The 17,149-nt window shown below is 34.5% G+C and overlaps 1 protein-coding gene across 2 annotated transcripts in view; it reads left to right on the plus strand.

Annotated features, from left to right (window-relative positions):
• The window catches only part of CHEK1 (checkpoint kinase 1), a 28,368-nt gene extending 15,092 nt beyond the window's left edge, over positions 1-13,276 (plus strand). For both annotated transcript variants that reach the window (XM_081037348.1, XM_081037347.1), the window contains 5 exons: positions 379-487; positions 673-850; positions 1,109-1,240; positions 8,282-8,383; positions 9,615-13,276. In XM_081037348.1, the coding sequence (XP_080893474.1) occupies positions 379-487; positions 673-850; positions 1,109-1,240; positions 8,282-8,383; positions 9,615-9,710 (617 nt within the window). In that variant the 3' untranslated portion in view covers positions 9,711-13,276. The remainder of the gene's footprint in view (positions 1-378; positions 488-672; positions 851-1,108; positions 1,241-8,281; positions 8,384-9,614) is intronic.
• Positions 13,277-17,149: the final 3,873 nt, after the last annotated feature.

The following is a 17,149-nucleotide window of genomic DNA, read 5'->3' on the forward strand; positions in this document are numbered from 1 at the left end:
CCAGCTGAGAGGAAGAGGCTAAAAGTCTAAGAGAGAGGGAGTAAAAGAGCATTTAAATCTCGGAGAAATTAGGAAAGTATTGGCTCAAGTAGAGGGATGAACATTTGATGGCCTTGTACCCCACATTTAGAATATACTTGCAGGTCAGGATTTGTGTAATTTGACAAGTAAGTCCAAGTAAGTTCATAATGACCACATTTCTCATAAAACCATGTAGAAAAAGCCACTATTTATTGTATAAGTATTTTGTGTTAAATAAATGAATTTAGATGTAGTTTCACTCCTTCAGGTTGCTAGTTGGGTTAATTAAAAATTATCTGCATAGAAGATTTGAAAGCATTTGTATTTATAGGTGTTTTGTTTTGTTTTGTCTTTAAGGGGCAAAGAGGCCCCGAGTCACTTCAGGTGGTGTAGGAGAGTCTCCTAGTGGATTCTCTAAGCACATTCAATCCAATTTGGACTTCTCTCCAGTAAACAGTGCTTCTAGGTAAGATTAATTAATAAAGATCAAGTAGTCGTTGAATGTAATATTTCCCATGGAGAATAATACATGTATATATACTTTTGTTAATGAATGTCATTTTTATTGGGTGAGAATAGTCATGTGATATCAGAAAGGCCTGACAGATTTTATTTAAAGATATATTTCCCCCCCCCATCTGAATGCCTCAGTGAAGAAAATGTGAAGTGCTCCAGTTCACAGCCAGAACCACGAACAGGCCTGTCCGTGTGGGACACCAGCCCTTCGTACATTGATAAAGTGGTACAAGGGATCAGTTTTTCCCAACCCACATGTCCGGATCACATGCTTCTGAACAGTCAGTTACTTGGCACCCCAGGGTCCTCACAGGTAAGGAAATTTAGTTTTTCAAATAAATAATGGAAGCCCTTTATGTTTTATTGTCTTAAAGTCTTTTTTCAACGTATAAATCTTAACAGTATTAACCTTTTAATTCATACAGATAAATATTTTTTGACAAGGAAAAGAGAATTAGAAGAGACCTTCATGGCTAAGAATCTTAAATCACAGAAAAGAATTTTCAGACAAAATAGCTATGATGTGACTGCTTTTGGTGATTTATTCTGCTTTCCTTTATTTGACATGTAGAACCCCTGGCAGCGCTTGGTCAAAAGAATGACACGATTTTTTACCAAATTGGATGCAGACAAATCTTATCAATGCCTGAAAGAGACTTGTGAGAAATTGGGCTATCAATGGAAGAAGAGTTGTATGAATCAGGTATATTTTTTTGATTTTCATTGTATCTTTTCTTAAAGAATAATATAAATGTTTGAGTAAAAAATTATCGTTAGCAGAATACTTTTAAAATGTAATCAGTTTAGTTTGAAAAAGAAACAATTGAAATTGAAGGCATTTAAATAGAATGTTCTTTAAGAAATAATATTTCTTAAAAGACTTCTCTAAGTTTTTAAAAATATTAAGACTCAAGTCATTATTTTCTTTAAAACTATATATACTTAAATTGTAACAGTAGGAATTAACTCCCTTCTATGAAGGTGAATACATTAACAATCCCATCTTTCCTCCACCTCCTCTACTCCCACCTACCAATTTTTGTTTATATTATTATAGCATATTTATAACATTGACATTCTAATAATGTCTTTAGGCTTTTCAAAAGTCTTAACATCATGAAAAACAAATAAAGGGGAATATTTTCTAGTATTAAATGAAACTAAAGAGGCCTGATAATGAATGCAATGCATGATCTTTCACTAGATCATGGATTTAAAGAAAAAAAAGCTATAAAGGATGTTATTGGAACAATTGGGGAAATTTGAATATGGGTAATGTTTTTGTATCTGTCAAATTTCTTGGGTATGATCATAATATTGTGGTTTGTAGGAGAAGCATATTGAAGTGAAGTATATGAGTATGCCACCTATAACTTCATTTAAAAACTAAAAAAAAAAGAAAGCAAACAACCACATTAAAAAAAATAAGTAAGCATATATTTATCTAGGTCAATAAAGCCAATGAAGGGTATAGGGTTATTTATTGTATGCTTCTTTCAGTTTTTTTCTGTATATTTGTAAGCTTTAAAAATTAAAAGTTAGGAGAAAATGTGACTCTGCAGAAATCGGAGGCTAGCCTGATTTTTCCTTCTACTTGTATAGAAAATTCATTTTTTTTAAAGGTAGATTTATTGAGATAAAATTCACATAAGATGAAAATCATCACTTTAACCATTTTAAAGTGTATAATTCAGTGGCTTTTAGTATATTCACAAGATTGTACAACCATCATCATCATCATCATCATTTACCAGAACATTTCATAAACTCCATTAGCAGTCACTTCTCATTCTTACCTCCTTCATTCCCTGGCAACTACTAATTTTCTTTCTGTCACTACGGACTACCTATTCTCGATATTTCTTATAAATGGAATCAAAAGCTTATGTGGCCCTTTGTGTCTGTCTTCTTTTACTTATAATGTTTTCAAGGTTAATCCATGTTGCTGCATTTATCCTTTTTATGGGTAGATAATATTCCATTGTCTGACTAGACTACATTTTGTTTATCCATTTATCTGAGTGTTTCTACTGTTTGGCTGTTAAGAATAATGCTGCTATGACCATTCTTGTACAAGTTTCTTTGTGAACATAAGTGTTTTAGTTTGCAAAGGCTGTTATAACAAAAATACTGCAAACTGGGTGGCTTAAACAACAGAAATTTATTTTCTCACAGTTCTAGAAACTTAAGTCCCAAGATCAAGGTGCCAGCAAGGTTGATTTTCGTCTGAGGCCTCTCTCAGTGGCTTTTAGATGGCCACCACACTTGCTGCCTCCTGTGGCCTTTTCTCTTGTACATGGATTTCTGGTATCTGTTTCTCTGAATCCTAATTTTCTTTTTTTTCAGACACTGGTCAAATTGTGTTATGGTCCACCTAATGGTCTCATTTTTACTTAATTACCTCTTTAAAAGCCATATGTCCAAATAGAGTCACGTTTGGAGGTATTGGATGATAGGGCTTCAACCACATTTTGAGGGGACATAGTTGAGCCCATGACAGTTTTTTCAGTTTGTTAGGTATATAGCTAAAAAAAGAATTGCTAGGGCATGTGGTAACTATATATAACTTTTTGGGGAATTGCTAAGAGGTTTCCCAAAGCAGCTGTACCATTTTGTATTCCCACCAACAATGTATGAGGGTTCCAATTTCTCTACATCTTTGTCAGTACTTGTGATTGTCTGTTTTCTACATTATAGCTTTCCTTGTGTGTGTAGTGTTATCTCATTGTGCTTTTGATTTGCATTTCCCTAATGAATAATGATGACCATTTTCTCATACACTTATTGGTCATTTACATATCTTTTAGAGAAATAGCTGTTCAAATATTTCTGACCATATTTTAACTGGTTGTTTTTCTTTTTACGGTTGAGTTGTAAGAGTTCTTTATGTATTTTGGACACTAGACCTTTGTCAGACATCTGATACGTTAATATTTCCTCCCATTCTATAAAGAAAATTCTCCCATTTTCACTTTTTTGTTAGTGTCCTTTGACCCACAAAATGCTTTATTGTTTTCTTTTGTTGTTTGTGCTCTTGAAGCCGAATTTTTAAAACTGTTTGTTATTCCAAGATAATGAAAATGTACACTTTTATTTCTTTCTAACAGTTTTATTAGGATTAGCTCTTACATTTATTTAGTTCTTTCATCCATTTTGATGAAAAGACTATTCTTTCCATACTAGACGGATGGTCTTGGCACTATGTTGCAAATAAATTGGCCATAGATGTATGCGTATGCATAGAGAGATGTATTTCCAGATTCTCAGTTCTATTGCATTGATCTATATGTCTTTGCTTATTACGGTACCATACCATTTTGATTATTGTAGCTTTGTGGTAAATTTTGAAATTGGAAAATGTGAATCTTCTAAGTTTGTCTTTTTCGAGATTGTTATGACTATTTGTGGTCCCTTGCATTTCTGAATTTTAGAATCAGTTTGTCGATTTCTGCAAAAAGGCATTTGGAATCTTGATGGGGATTACATTGAATCTGTAGATTAATTTGGGGAGATTCCCATTTTAATAATAATAAGTCTTCTGCTACGTTAACATGAGTTGTCATTCCATTGATTTATTTTTTTTGTAGAATATTTTGTAGTTTTTAGTGTTCAAGTCTTGTATCTCCTTGGGTAAATTTACTCCTAAGATTTTTATTATTTTTGATGTTATTGTAAATGAAATTTTTCTAAATTTTATTTTCAAGTTGTTTGTTGCTAGTGTGTAGATATGCAACTGATTTTTGTAAATTGAACTTACATCCTGCTAATTTGCTGAACTCATTTATTAGCTCTAGTAGTTATTTTTGCAGATTCATTGGTATTCTGTATATAAAATCATGTTACATATTTGCAATTAGAGATGGTTTTACTTCTCATTTTTATTTCTGATTTTAGTAATTTGAGTTTTTTTTCTTAATCAGTCTGGCTAAAGGTTTGTAAATTTTATTTATCTTTTCAAAGAACTAACTTTTGGTTTCATTGATTGTTTGGTTTTTCTGTTCTAGATTTAATTTATCTTTTAACTTTATTATTATCTTTATTATTTCTTTCTTTTTGATTTACATTGCTTTTTCTCCCCTAGTTTTTTAAGTTGGAAGGCTAAGTTATCGATTAGAGATCATTCTCTTTTAATGTAAATACTGATAAATGTAGCCTTGGGTACTGCTTTTGGTGCTTCCCATCAGTTTTAGCATGTTGAGTTTTCATTTAAACTATTTTCTAATTTTCCTTGTGATTTCTTCTTTGACCCACTGGTCATTTGGGCATGGTTAATTTCCACATATCTGTGAATTTTCTAAAATTACTTATCCATTGCCTCTATTCCATTGTGGTCAGAGAAAATACTTAGTATTATTTCAATCATTTTAAATTTTTTGAAAGGAATGACTTATTTCTGCTTTTTTGCTATGTTTTCTACATATCTTATATCTTTGTGCCTCAGTTTTTCCCATTACTCTTCTTTTGTTTTCAGTAGACAGTTTTCTTTCTCTTGGTTTTCTGTAGACAGTTTCTAGTGTACCACTTCAAATCCTTTCCGTTTCTTTCACTCTTTTTTGTTTTCTTAGGGGTTGCCCTGAGGATTCAATTAATATCTTAGTTTTTAACAATCTAGTTAAGATTAATACTAACTTAATGCCAGTTGTACATAAAACTTTGCTCCTATATATCATTCTGCTTTCTCTTTATGCTGTTTGTCACAAATTACGACATTCTGCATTGTGTACCCACAACATAGATTTATATTTACTGCTCTATTTAGTTGTCTTTTAGATCAAGTAAAAAAAAAAAAATAGGATGGGCGACCAGATAGCTCAGTTGGTTAGAGCGTGAGCTCTTAACAACAAGCTTGCCGGTTCAATTCCTGCATGAGATGGTGGGCTGCACTCCCCCCCTCCCCGCCCCCGCAACTAGATTGAAGGACAGTGACTTGATTTGGAGCTGATGGGTCCTGGAAAAACACACAATTCCCCAATAAAATTTTTTTTTTTTTAAAGAAGTTACAAATTCATTCATGTTTTTTTGTATTTACCTGTGTAAATTACCTGTACCAGTGTTCTTTATTTCTTTGCGTAGATTTGAATTACTATTAGTGTCCTTTTACTTCAGCTTGATGGACTTTCCTACAGCATGTAGGAAATCCTACAGCATTTCCTTTTGGGCGGTTCTGATAGTTTCAAACTCTTTCAGGTTTTAACTGGGACTGTCTTAATTTCTTCATTTTTGATGGATAATTTTGCCAGATATGTAATTCTTGCTTGACAGTTTTTTCCTTTCAGCACTTTGAATATGTCATCCCACTGCCTTCTGGCTTCCATGGTTTCTGATGAGAAATCAGCTGTTAATATTATTGAGGATCCTTTGTACACGATGTGTCACTTTTTTCTGGCTGATTTCAAGATTCTTTGTCATTGCCTTTCCAACAGTTTGAATGTGATGTTATCTTAGTGTGGAGCTCTTTCATTTTATCCTACTTGGAGTTTATTAAGGTTCCTGATGTATAAATTGTTTTTTATAAAATTGGGGAAATTTTCGGCCATTATTTTGTCAAATATATGTTCTGCCCCTTTCTCTCCTCTCCCTCTAAGACTCACATTGTACATATGCCGATGCACTTGATGTCCCACAGTTCTCTTAGGCTTTCGTTTTTCTCCATTTCTTTCTGTTCCTTAGGGATACTTTCTCTTGATTGCTTATTTCCTATGTATGGGCTATATTTTCTTGTTTCTTGTTTTCTTGTTTCTTGTTTCTGTATGCTTTATCCTTTTTTGTTGAAAACTGGACACTTGGAATATTACAATATGACAACTCCAGAAATCAGATTTTCCCTCCCTCCCCAGGATTTGTTGTTGATGCTTGATGTAGTTGTTGACTGTGTGGTGATTTTTCTGATTTTTTTGTAAAGTCTGTACTCGTTGTCACGTGTGGCCTGTGAAATCTCTGTTCTGTTAGCTTAATGGTTAGCTGATGATTAGACAGAGTTTCTAAAATAACTGGACAGAGAGTTCCTAAAATTCCTGACACTAAAACATCTTCTAGTTTTTGCATACGGTTTCTGTGTGTGTTAGGCCTGCCTCCAGAACTCAGTGAGAGTTTACAACTCTGCCTCAGACTTCACTTTTCACTGTGCAGTGCCTCATGGTTAGCCAGAGGCAGGGCTTAGGGCCTTCTCGGACCTTTCCTGAGCATGTACACTGCCCTGTGCATGAGCATGGCCTGATAGATTACCAAGGCCTATGTAAGGGAATTTCAAAGCCCTTATCCCTCACAAACATCTCACTCCCCAGCGTTTCCTTTTAACCTTTGTGGTTATCTGTGTTTGCCCCAGCGGTTATCCGTTGCCTCAGTAAGCAGAGGCTAAAGCATTTGCCTGTAAATACGTTTGACAAATGCCTCCCAGGTGGCAGCTTTGGCATAAGACAAGTTCTGTCTACCATGTTTCCCTTAAAATAAGACTGGGTCTTATATTAAGGTTTGCTTCAAAAGATGCAGTAGGACTTATGTGCAGGGGATGTCATCCTGAAAAATCATGCCAGGGCTTATTTTCCGGTTAGGTCTTATTTTCGGGGAAACACGGTGGTCAGGCAAAATAAAGGCAAGTGTGCTGAGCATGTCTTCCAGAGAGCCAGATCAGCTTAAGACAATTTGTGAATAAAGTTTCTTCTGCTGCCACTTGTACCTGCACCTGAAATGCAGACTTGTTTTCAAGGCTACTACTGAGCTGAGGAGTGGGGATGGGGATAAAGTAGGTTGTAATGTGAGAAGCCTCACCGTTCTTACTAACTTTCAACTGTTTTGTCTGAGTGTACCTGTGTTGCTGCAAGCTTTCGTTTAGTTTCCAGTGTTATGAAAAGTTGGTTCTGACAATTTTTGCCAGTTTTTGCTTTGTATAATTAGTGGGCTTTTAAAGTTCCTTACTCCACCATTTTCACCGACATCACTCCTTGATTCACTCTTTCTGCCTGAATCCTTGAAGAATTTTCTTTGTCTTTGAAGTGGAATAGCCTAATTCAGATGTGTAGAGTATCCTGTATTTTCCTAGAATGTAATGTGTTGTTCCAGTGTCACACGATTCTGGTACACCTGTGTATTTTTCATAGTCATTCCTGGAAGTGAGAATTATTACCAATGTTCTGTAATTTGGGCTGGGCTTAGCTGGGCCAGTCTGCTGATCTTGCTTGGGCTCATTTATCCAGCTGCAGTCGTTTCATGGCTTTACTGTGGCTGGTTGTCTAAGATGGCCTCATGCACATTTGTGGCCTTTTTGGCTGGCTCTTTCTTTCCATGGCTTCTTTACAGATCATAGAAACATTCTCAAACACTGAAAGTGAACGTTGCACGGCTTCTCAATTCTCAAGATTTTTATCATCTTCTGATTGCTGTGGTAGCTTTTCAGCCATAAATCTGGCCTCTCTTTTATGTTTTAATAATCTTGTTTTCCCTCTGATTCTATTTTTAGTCTCTTCACTTGTTTCTTTCAATTGTTTTTTGGTAAAATACTACTTTATTTTGTTGCTGAGAATTCACAGAGACCCTGGTAATGGAGCTGCACTCTAGTTACAGTTGGTCTGGGTAGGGCATACACACCCATGGGGAGAGGAAAATTCCTCAGTTAGCACTGCTCCTGTTATAGAAGTGCATCTCAAAGTTTTATCCCGGTAGTGTCATCACTGACCTGAGATTGTAGTTTTTGTGTAGAGTGTTCTCTACCCACACATCTGGCTTAATCTTTTTTTGATTGCCTTAGGTTACTGTATCAACAACTGATAGAAGAAACAATAAACTGATTTTCAAAGTGAATTTGGTAGAAATGGATGAGAAGATATTGGTTGACTTCCGGCTTTCTAAGGTATGTAGAACAGCACTTTTTTAAAAAAGCTTTGTTTTGCTATTAAAGAAGTATCACATATTCATTGTAGAAATTTTAGAAATAACAAAAAAGTATAAAGAAAATAAAAATCAAGTTTAATCTTATCATTCCAGAGAGAATGCAGATTTGCTTTTGATATATTTCATCATAGTAGCCTTGCTACTATTAATAGTATATACTATGGAGATAACTCTTATGTGGAGATTTTTAAATGGCATATTTGTATATACTTGGAATTTATAAATATATAATAACTTGCTTTTTTCATTTAATATTATGAACATTTGTTCCTGTCGTTATCTATTCTCCTAAAACGTAGTTTTTTCAAATGCCATTTTCTTTACATAACTTACTGGTTTTATAGAAAATGTAAGTAACAAATAAGAAAATAAAAACAATTGTAAGTTATTTTTACCCTTAAAATAATTACTCTGAATTACCCCTAATAGTTTTGAAGCATTCTAAATTTTTTCTTATTGAGTTCATATATGTATCTTTTTTATGAAAATTATGTCAAACATGTTTGCACATTATAATTAATGAAACTTTATCTGTTGCAAGTAATTCTGTGATAAATATTCATATATATAGAGTTTTGTTCATATTTCTGATTCTTTCTTTAGAAGTTATTGCTTCTGAGGTTATAGTTTTAAAGCCCTTGATAAAATAGTATCTTCTCTATTTCCTGAGAGATTGTACCTAGCTCCAAAGAAGGTTAGAGGAGGTCACATTCTTTATATTAGAGATTCACTGCAATATTGTTGTCCAGATGCTTGGTATGGAATTAAATTATTAGGATCCTAGTGTAGTAAAATCTTTCTTATAACTGAAACACTGGCTTTGTCTCCACAGTATTTTGGCAAGACTTCAGTGTAGTCACGTAGCTTATTTTTAGTTTACAAACCTTCAGTACCTATGGAAAGCAGTGACTTAAGTCCGAAAATACCAACACTCGAAACCGACAGGATGCTGTTATATCTGCTCTCTGAGCGCAATGTGGTGGGAACAGTGATGGGCCCAAAATCAAGTCAGAATCATTTATGTAGCCATTTCTTCTCCCAAGATATTTGGTCTTCATAAGAGGACCTGAAGGAAATTGTAGCTGGGTGTATCTGTAGATACTTATCTCTACTAGAGAGTTTGATTTTATGGCATAGTCTTTTTTTTTTCTTTTTTTTTACATTGTTTTTGGATATTATTCCTAATATAGGGTGATGGATTGGAATTCAAGAGACACTTCCTGAAGATTAAAGGGAAGCTGAGTGATGTTGTGAGCAGCCAGAAGGTTTGGCTTCCTGCCACATGATAGATCCATTGGCTCTGGGATTCCTGATGAATATAGTGCTGCTATGTGGACATTTTTCTTCCTAGAGAAGATTATTCTATTCTGCAAACTGCAAACAATAGTCTCTGAAGAGTTGTCTTCCCATTAGCCAACATCTTCCAATTTTTTTGTATTTTCTGCATATAAATAATACCTATATTTTAATTGTAAATAAAACTTTGGGGAAGGGATGGATAGAATTCATTAGTTATTTCTTCATCTGTGTTTAATGTCTGAATTTGAGACCCACCTGGTGGAAAGCAAGCTTTGGGGAAATATAAGTTTACTAGTTTTTATACTAACATAATGAAAGATGACACTAGTCCTAGTCCCATTTTTATCAAAACATTTGGTTTTATCCAAAAAGTACATACCACTTTCACACAGATTTAAGTGGATGAATTAGTTAAAACAATCCCTGTGACTTTTGGACAGTAGATTTATCAGTCTGTGAAGTCAAGCCAACTTCAAAAAATATATCCCCAAGACTTTTGTATTCATATTTTGAAAAGGGCCTGACCAGATATATAAACCCATTTTTGAACTATAATTATTAAAATTGCAAGTAGGTATGTTTTTCTGGTGTAGTTAATAAAATATAAATATAAAACACTGGCTGGGTGGTCTTTCAAGTAGAAGTTGAGCATAAACTCTAGTGCTTAACTATCTTTACTCTAAAATTACTGTTGCACATTTTAAATATTTTTCTATATTATTTTCTGCTTTCACAGCCATATTTTAATTTTTCATTACAGAAATAAATTCTATTTTGAAAATGAATAGCTAACTCTGTGAACTTATTGGTGACTAAACTAGGTTGTAAGGAATAAAAGGGAAGGGAGAAATAAGGAAGCAATAGTATCCGTAAACATAGATATGATTCCTGGTTCTTTTATCTGTTAGATTTACTAAGACTTTGTTCTTCTAATAAAATTTATATTAACTTTTGAATGTATTAGGTTGGGACCCTGTATTCCTTTTTCTTGGTAATTTACAAGAATCAAATTATCTTAGTTTGAAGCCAAGATCTTAAGAAATTTAATGGTTAGAGTTTAACAACATATATTAGTGTGTGTACATACAGGTAAATTGTGCTACTGTAGTGTACACATAGGAGGAATAAATTTGAACTGATGGGCTCCTAAGAATTTAGCCTGTAGATTCTCAAACATGAAGAAATTTTATTCTTCAGAATTGTCTGCTAGCCATCGGTAACTCAAAAACAGTTATCTCTGGCTTTGACCTCTCCCCTGAGTTCCCAGACTTTTATAGCTGCAGCCTATCTAACATTTCCATTTGACTAACAGTCATCTTATGACTAAAAATAATTTTTGATCTCTGTGCTCCACCCTGTTCTTCCTTAGTTTCCCTATCTCTCTGTATACGCCAAAACCCTAGAAGTTATCCTTGACATGATTTTGATATACTACATTGATTTCAGCAAATCCTATTCAGTTCAACAAATAATATTCAAACTATATCCCACTTCACTCCCCTACTAGCAGCACAGTCGCTGAAGACACTCTTATCTTTTCGTATTCCTATTCTTCAACAGTTCAGGAAAACAGGGAGATCCTTCTAAAATGTGAATCACTGTCCTCCCCTGCTCTGAATTCTCACACTTGACATCACACTTCAAATAAAATTCAAAACTTGCTGTACGACTGGCCTGGCTTTATCGGGTCTGTCCTTCAGCCACTCGGTTGGCTTCATCTGCCACCCGCCTACTTGCTCGTCCTGCTCTGGCCACGTTGGTTCTGCTGTGCTGCTCACAGCACATGGAAGCACATTCTCACCTCACGGTCTTTTCATTGGCTGTTCCCTCCACCTGGAGTACTTGATTCCCGAATATTTGTGTGGCTTGTGCTTCACTCTTAAGTCTGCTTAAATGTCACCTCCTGTGCAGTCTTTCCTTGACTTACCTAAACTATGACCCCACCTCTGTCACTCTTGTTTTTTTATCATAACACTTACCTGTTACTATAGGATATTTTCATTTGTCTAGTAAATGTCTGTTTCCCCCACAAGAATTATATAATGTATAAACTCCTTGAGGTCAGGGGCCTTATCTGTCCTGTTCATTCTGTATCCTCAGTACCTAGAACAGTGCCTCATACATGCCAGAGTGCAATAAATGTTTATTTATTGAAGAAATAGACACCCATTTGATCTGAACTACCCCCAAAATATATCTGGAAGCTGAACACTTCTCTCCTCCATCTCCCTGGATTTCTTAATAAAAATGAATGTCTCACTTCCGCTTTTGCTGTTTTTCCCCTACCCCCAACAATCTGTTCTTTACATAACTCTTAAGTTATTGTTTTTAAAGGTAAATTGTACTGCGACAATCCCTTGCTTAACAACCTCCGATGGCTTCCCATTGCATCAAGAATGGAATCTAAATTCTTTGCTCTGACTGACCTGGCCCAGCATCACGCTTGTCTTCTGCTCACTGTTGGCTTCTTTCTGTTACTAAGCCGAGGCTCATCCACTTCTGGACTTTGATGTTTATAGCTTCCTCTGCCAGGAACCCCTTTGCATGGCTGATTTGGCATTCAACTCCCAGCCCGTTCTTGGTTCTTCTTCCCCCAGTTGCTCTCTCATTTTTCTGTCCTCCTCATAGAACTGATCACCATCTGATATTATTATTTATTGTCTGTCTCTCCCACCAAAATGTAAGCTTAGACTTTGTCATTCCTTTTTACCTTTGTATATCCTGTATAGAGTAGTACCTGAGATATAGTAGGTGCTAAATAAAATATATGTTGAATTAATAAATGGTGAATAAATATCAGATGAGGAAAATGCCATATATGTTGTAAGGGGAAGGTGAATAGTTGGATAGTAAACTGTCAGCTATTGGAATTTGTGTAGAATGGTGGGAAAAGTTGAATTCAGATTTGGACAGACTAGCTGACATTTATAATTATATGAACACTGACAATTGCCTCTGTAATTCTTTCAGAATTGTTTTTAATTGTAAACGTGGTAATATATATGAAGAGGATAGTATACTGTGTTGCACAGAAAGGCATTCTATAAACATAACCTGCCATAATTTTTCTGCCCTGTTCATGATGCTATTGGAATTTTTTGCCCCCATTATTAAAAGTAATACCTGCTTATGAAAATTTGCAAAATGTAGAAATGGAGGGAGAGCAATTTATAACAGCTAAAATTTTGATGGAAAGATCAACCTACAGGGTGTATGTGTATTGTGTGTGTGTGTGTGTGTGTAGTGCGGTGTGTGTGATTGTTGAGGTAAATTTATATACGTAAAATATGTACAGTTTAACAAGCAATTATAAAATTAGCATCTGTTTAACCACAACTCAATTGAAGTAAGATCATTTCCAGACCCTCAGAAGCCTTCCTGTGCACGAGCCCCTTTACAACCCCAAACTACTCCCCACCCAGTAATCACAAAATTTATTTTTGTAATAATCCTTTCCTTGGTTTTCTTTAGTTGTCTTAGTTGTTTGTGCATCTTTAAATAATATAGTTTTGCCTGGTTTTGAACTTTATATAAATGAAATTATGCTGTCTGTAGTTTTGTGGTTTTTTTTCTTTATATTCACACTGTTGGATGTATCGAATTCATTGATTTTAATTACTATATAGAGTGCCATTTATATACCTCTAATTATTTATTCATTCTACTGTTAATGGATGTTTGGATTGTTTGCGCAGTTTGACGCTGTCATTAACGGTCCTGCAAAGAACACTCTTGTACATGTCCATGAGGTTCTCTAGGCCATAGAGACCGAGGTATATACCTAGGAGTGGAATTGCTGGAATTATATATAATTTTAACGTTCATAGAATAATGGCAAACTGGTTTCTAATGTGATTGTACCAATTTATACTGCCTTTGTAAAGATTAAGCAATTACTAGAAAAATAGTTTGAAATGATCTACTAAAGTGTAAGAATTTTTATAGCAGGACATGTTTCCAGTATTCCCAATTTTTACCTACATTTGATGTCAGTCTAATTTTTTGCCAAGTTGTTGGTGTGTACTCTGTGTGTTAATTTGCTTGTTTCTAAGTTTAAATGCGGTTGAGTATCTTATGTCTGTTCCAGACTTTTGCTCATTTTTGTATTGTTCTTTCTTTTTCTTAATGATTTCATTTCTTTATGTGTTCAGCATACTAATTCTTTGTCAGTATTTAGTGTTACATGCCTACTTTCCCATTCTGTGGCTTATTGGTTCACACTTCATGGAAGTTTGTGATTTTAATGTAGCCCAATTAAGATCTTCCTATGACTAAGTTTTTGTTTCTTATTTAAGGACTCATTTCCTACTTCAAGATCATGAACATTTTCTTGTTTATTCTAAAAGTTTTGGCTTTCACAGATCTACAATACACTTGAAAATTTTTTTGTGGATAATCTGAGAGATCGTTTCATTTTCACTTCCATATGGATATCTGATTTAGTACTGGTTATTGGAAAGATTATCCTTTTCCTACTGTTCTTCATTGATATCCGTTCAGTGTTTAGATTTTCTTACTTTTTACATTGTTTTGAATCAGAATCCAAGTCCACATTAGCAATTGACTGATGTCTTTTAAGTTGCTTTTGGTCTGTAAGTTCCTGCCTTCACCCTCTCTCTGATTTTTCCCTCTTGCAGTTTATTAGTAAAAGAATCCAGCTGGTTTATCCTATAATTTTCTTTCGTCTGAATTTGCTGATTGTATCACTGTGGTACAGTTTCATATGTTTCCTCTATCTTCTGTATTTCTTGTAAAGACATAGTCAGGATACTAATCCTGTTCCAATTATATGTGCTGCATATAAGCATTTAAAATCATAAATTTCCCACTAAGTACCACTTCGTACCACAAATGTTCATGTGTTATGTTTTTGTTACCTGGCTCAAATATTTTTCAAATTTATGATTTATTTTTTTGACCCATGGATTATTTAGAATTACGTTTCTGAATTTCCAAACCTTTGGGAATTGTTTTTACTTAAAAACATTTATTGAAATAATTTATATACCATAGAATTTCCTCTTTAAAGTGTGCCCTTCAGTGGATTTTAGTGTGTTCACAAAGTTGCACCCAGCACCACTATCTAATTCCAGAACATTCACATCACTCCAGAAGGAAACGTTTTACCCGTTAGTAGTGACTCCCCATTTTTCCCCCTCCCTCAGCCCTAGGAAACACTAAACTACTTTCTGTCTGAATGGATTTGCTTGTTCTGGACACGGAATAAAAATAGAATTGTATAACGTGGCCTTTTGTGTCTTGCTTCTTTTACTTAATGTTTTCAAGGTTCATTTATGTTGTGGTATGTATCAACAGTCCTGTTTATGGTTGAATAATATTCCATTGTATGTGTATACTATATTTTTTATGTGTTCATCAGTTGATGGACATCTGGGTTTCTGCTTTTTGGCTATTATGGAAAAGGTGGCTGTGGGCATTATTGTACATATTTTTGTGTGTCTATACTTTTCCGTTGTCTTGGGTATATACCCTAGATTAGAATTGCTGGGTGGTAGTAGTTTTATGAATATTTTAAACTTGATTTTAGTTTAATAATATTGTCCTGAAGCATGCTTTGTATGGTTTCAGTATTTTGAAATTTGTAGAGTCTTGCTTGGTGGTTCAGAATCCTCCATGTGTGCTTAAGTATTCTATGTGTGCTTAAAAAGAATGCGGTGTGTACAGGTACTGGGTACCGCCTCTAGGTATATATCTGGAATCCACTCGGGTAATCATGTTTACATTTTCTATCACCTTACTGCTTAGGCAATGAATTACTGAAGAAGTAAAAATCCACCCAGATTATAGATTTATGTATTTCTCTTCGTGCTTCTGTTAATTTTGCTTTATGTATTTTAGGGCTATATCCTTAGGTTGCATACAGGTGTAAAGTTGTTATCTCTTTTCAGTGAATTAAACCATTTATTTATTTAGCAGTGACCCTCTTTATAAATATTGTAATGCTTTTGCCTATTAATTAATACAGCTCTACAAGCTTTCTTTTTTGTTTTTGTTTTTGATGCTAATTTTAAAAAATAAGAAAGAAACACAGCATCACAGGCTTTCTTTGCATGGCATCTTTTTTATCCTTTTAATTTTCCTAAATCATATGGAAAATGTAGCTCTTTTAATTATTTTTTAAATCTAGTCTGACAGTCTTTGTCTTTTCACTGGAGCACTTATTCTATTTATACTCAGTATAATTCCCAATATGTTTGGATTTATTTTTACCATCTTATGTTGGTCCCACTGGATTTATATTCTTTTGTTCTCTGTTGTCTTTCTTGGTATTTTCTTTAAAAATAATTTTATTTACTCCTCCTCTCCTAGTTTGAACTATAACTTATATTGGGGGGGGGTTCTCTAGAATTTACCATATACATATAATCAAAGGCTGAAGTTAATCCTTTGTACTCTTTCTGTACAATCAAGGGGACCTTACACTTTTCTAGTTTATGTACTGTTGTGTATTTTAATGTGTGTGTGTGTGTGTGTGTGTGTAAATAATGTCTTTACAAATGTTTTTAAGAAAATTGTCAATTCACATACCGGTGTAAGAAATAATACAGAGGGATCCTGTGTATCTTTACCCAGTTTCTCCCAGTGGTGACACCTTGTAAAACAGTATCATAACCAGAATACGAGTATTGATATGATCAACATAGAATATTCCATCACCACAGGAATCCTTCATGTTGCCCTTTTATAGCTATGCTCAACTTCTCTCCCATTCTCTAGCAGCCTCTAATCTATTCTCCATTTCTATAATTTTTTCATTATAGTGATGTTATATAAATGGAATCAATATTTTAACCTTTTGGTATTGCTTTTTTCATTCAACATAATTCTCTGGAGATTCACCAAGGTTGTTACCATATATCAAGTTTAATGGCCCTTTAATGGCTCTTTAGTATTCCAGAGTATTGATGTACCACGTTTGTTCAACCTTTCACCTGTTGAAGGACATCTGGGTTATTTCTTTTTTGGCTCTTAATGAATAAAGTTGCTGTAAACACTTGTGTATGCACTTTGTGTTCACTTTGTGTGAACGTAGTCTTCATTTCTCTGGGATAAATGCTGAGGAGTGCAACTGCTGGGTCACATGATAGCTGCATGTTTGATTTTTGAAGAAACTTCCAAACTTTTCCAGAGTGGCTATACCATTTGTATATTTCAGCCATCACTATGTAAGAAATCCAGTTTCTTCACATCCTCATCAGCATTTGGTGGCGTCACTATTTTTTTATTTTAGTCATTCTGTTTGATAGGTGTGTGGTGCTTTGATAGGTGTGATTTTAAATTCCAGTGGCTAGGGGCTAATCTGGTGGCTAATGATGTTGAACATTTGTTTTCTTAGTGAAAAATTTTTATATTTAGGATTAGCCCGCTGATCAGGGTAATGACGTTGGCCACGCCAATGTCACAG

The sequence above is a fragment of the Rhinolophus hipposideros genome (genome assembly GCF_964194185.1).
Source record: "Rhinolophus hipposideros genome assembly, chromosome: 24".
Taxonomy (NCBI): Eukaryota; Metazoa; Chordata; class Mammalia; order Chiroptera; family Rhinolophidae; genus Rhinolophus; species Rhinolophus hipposideros.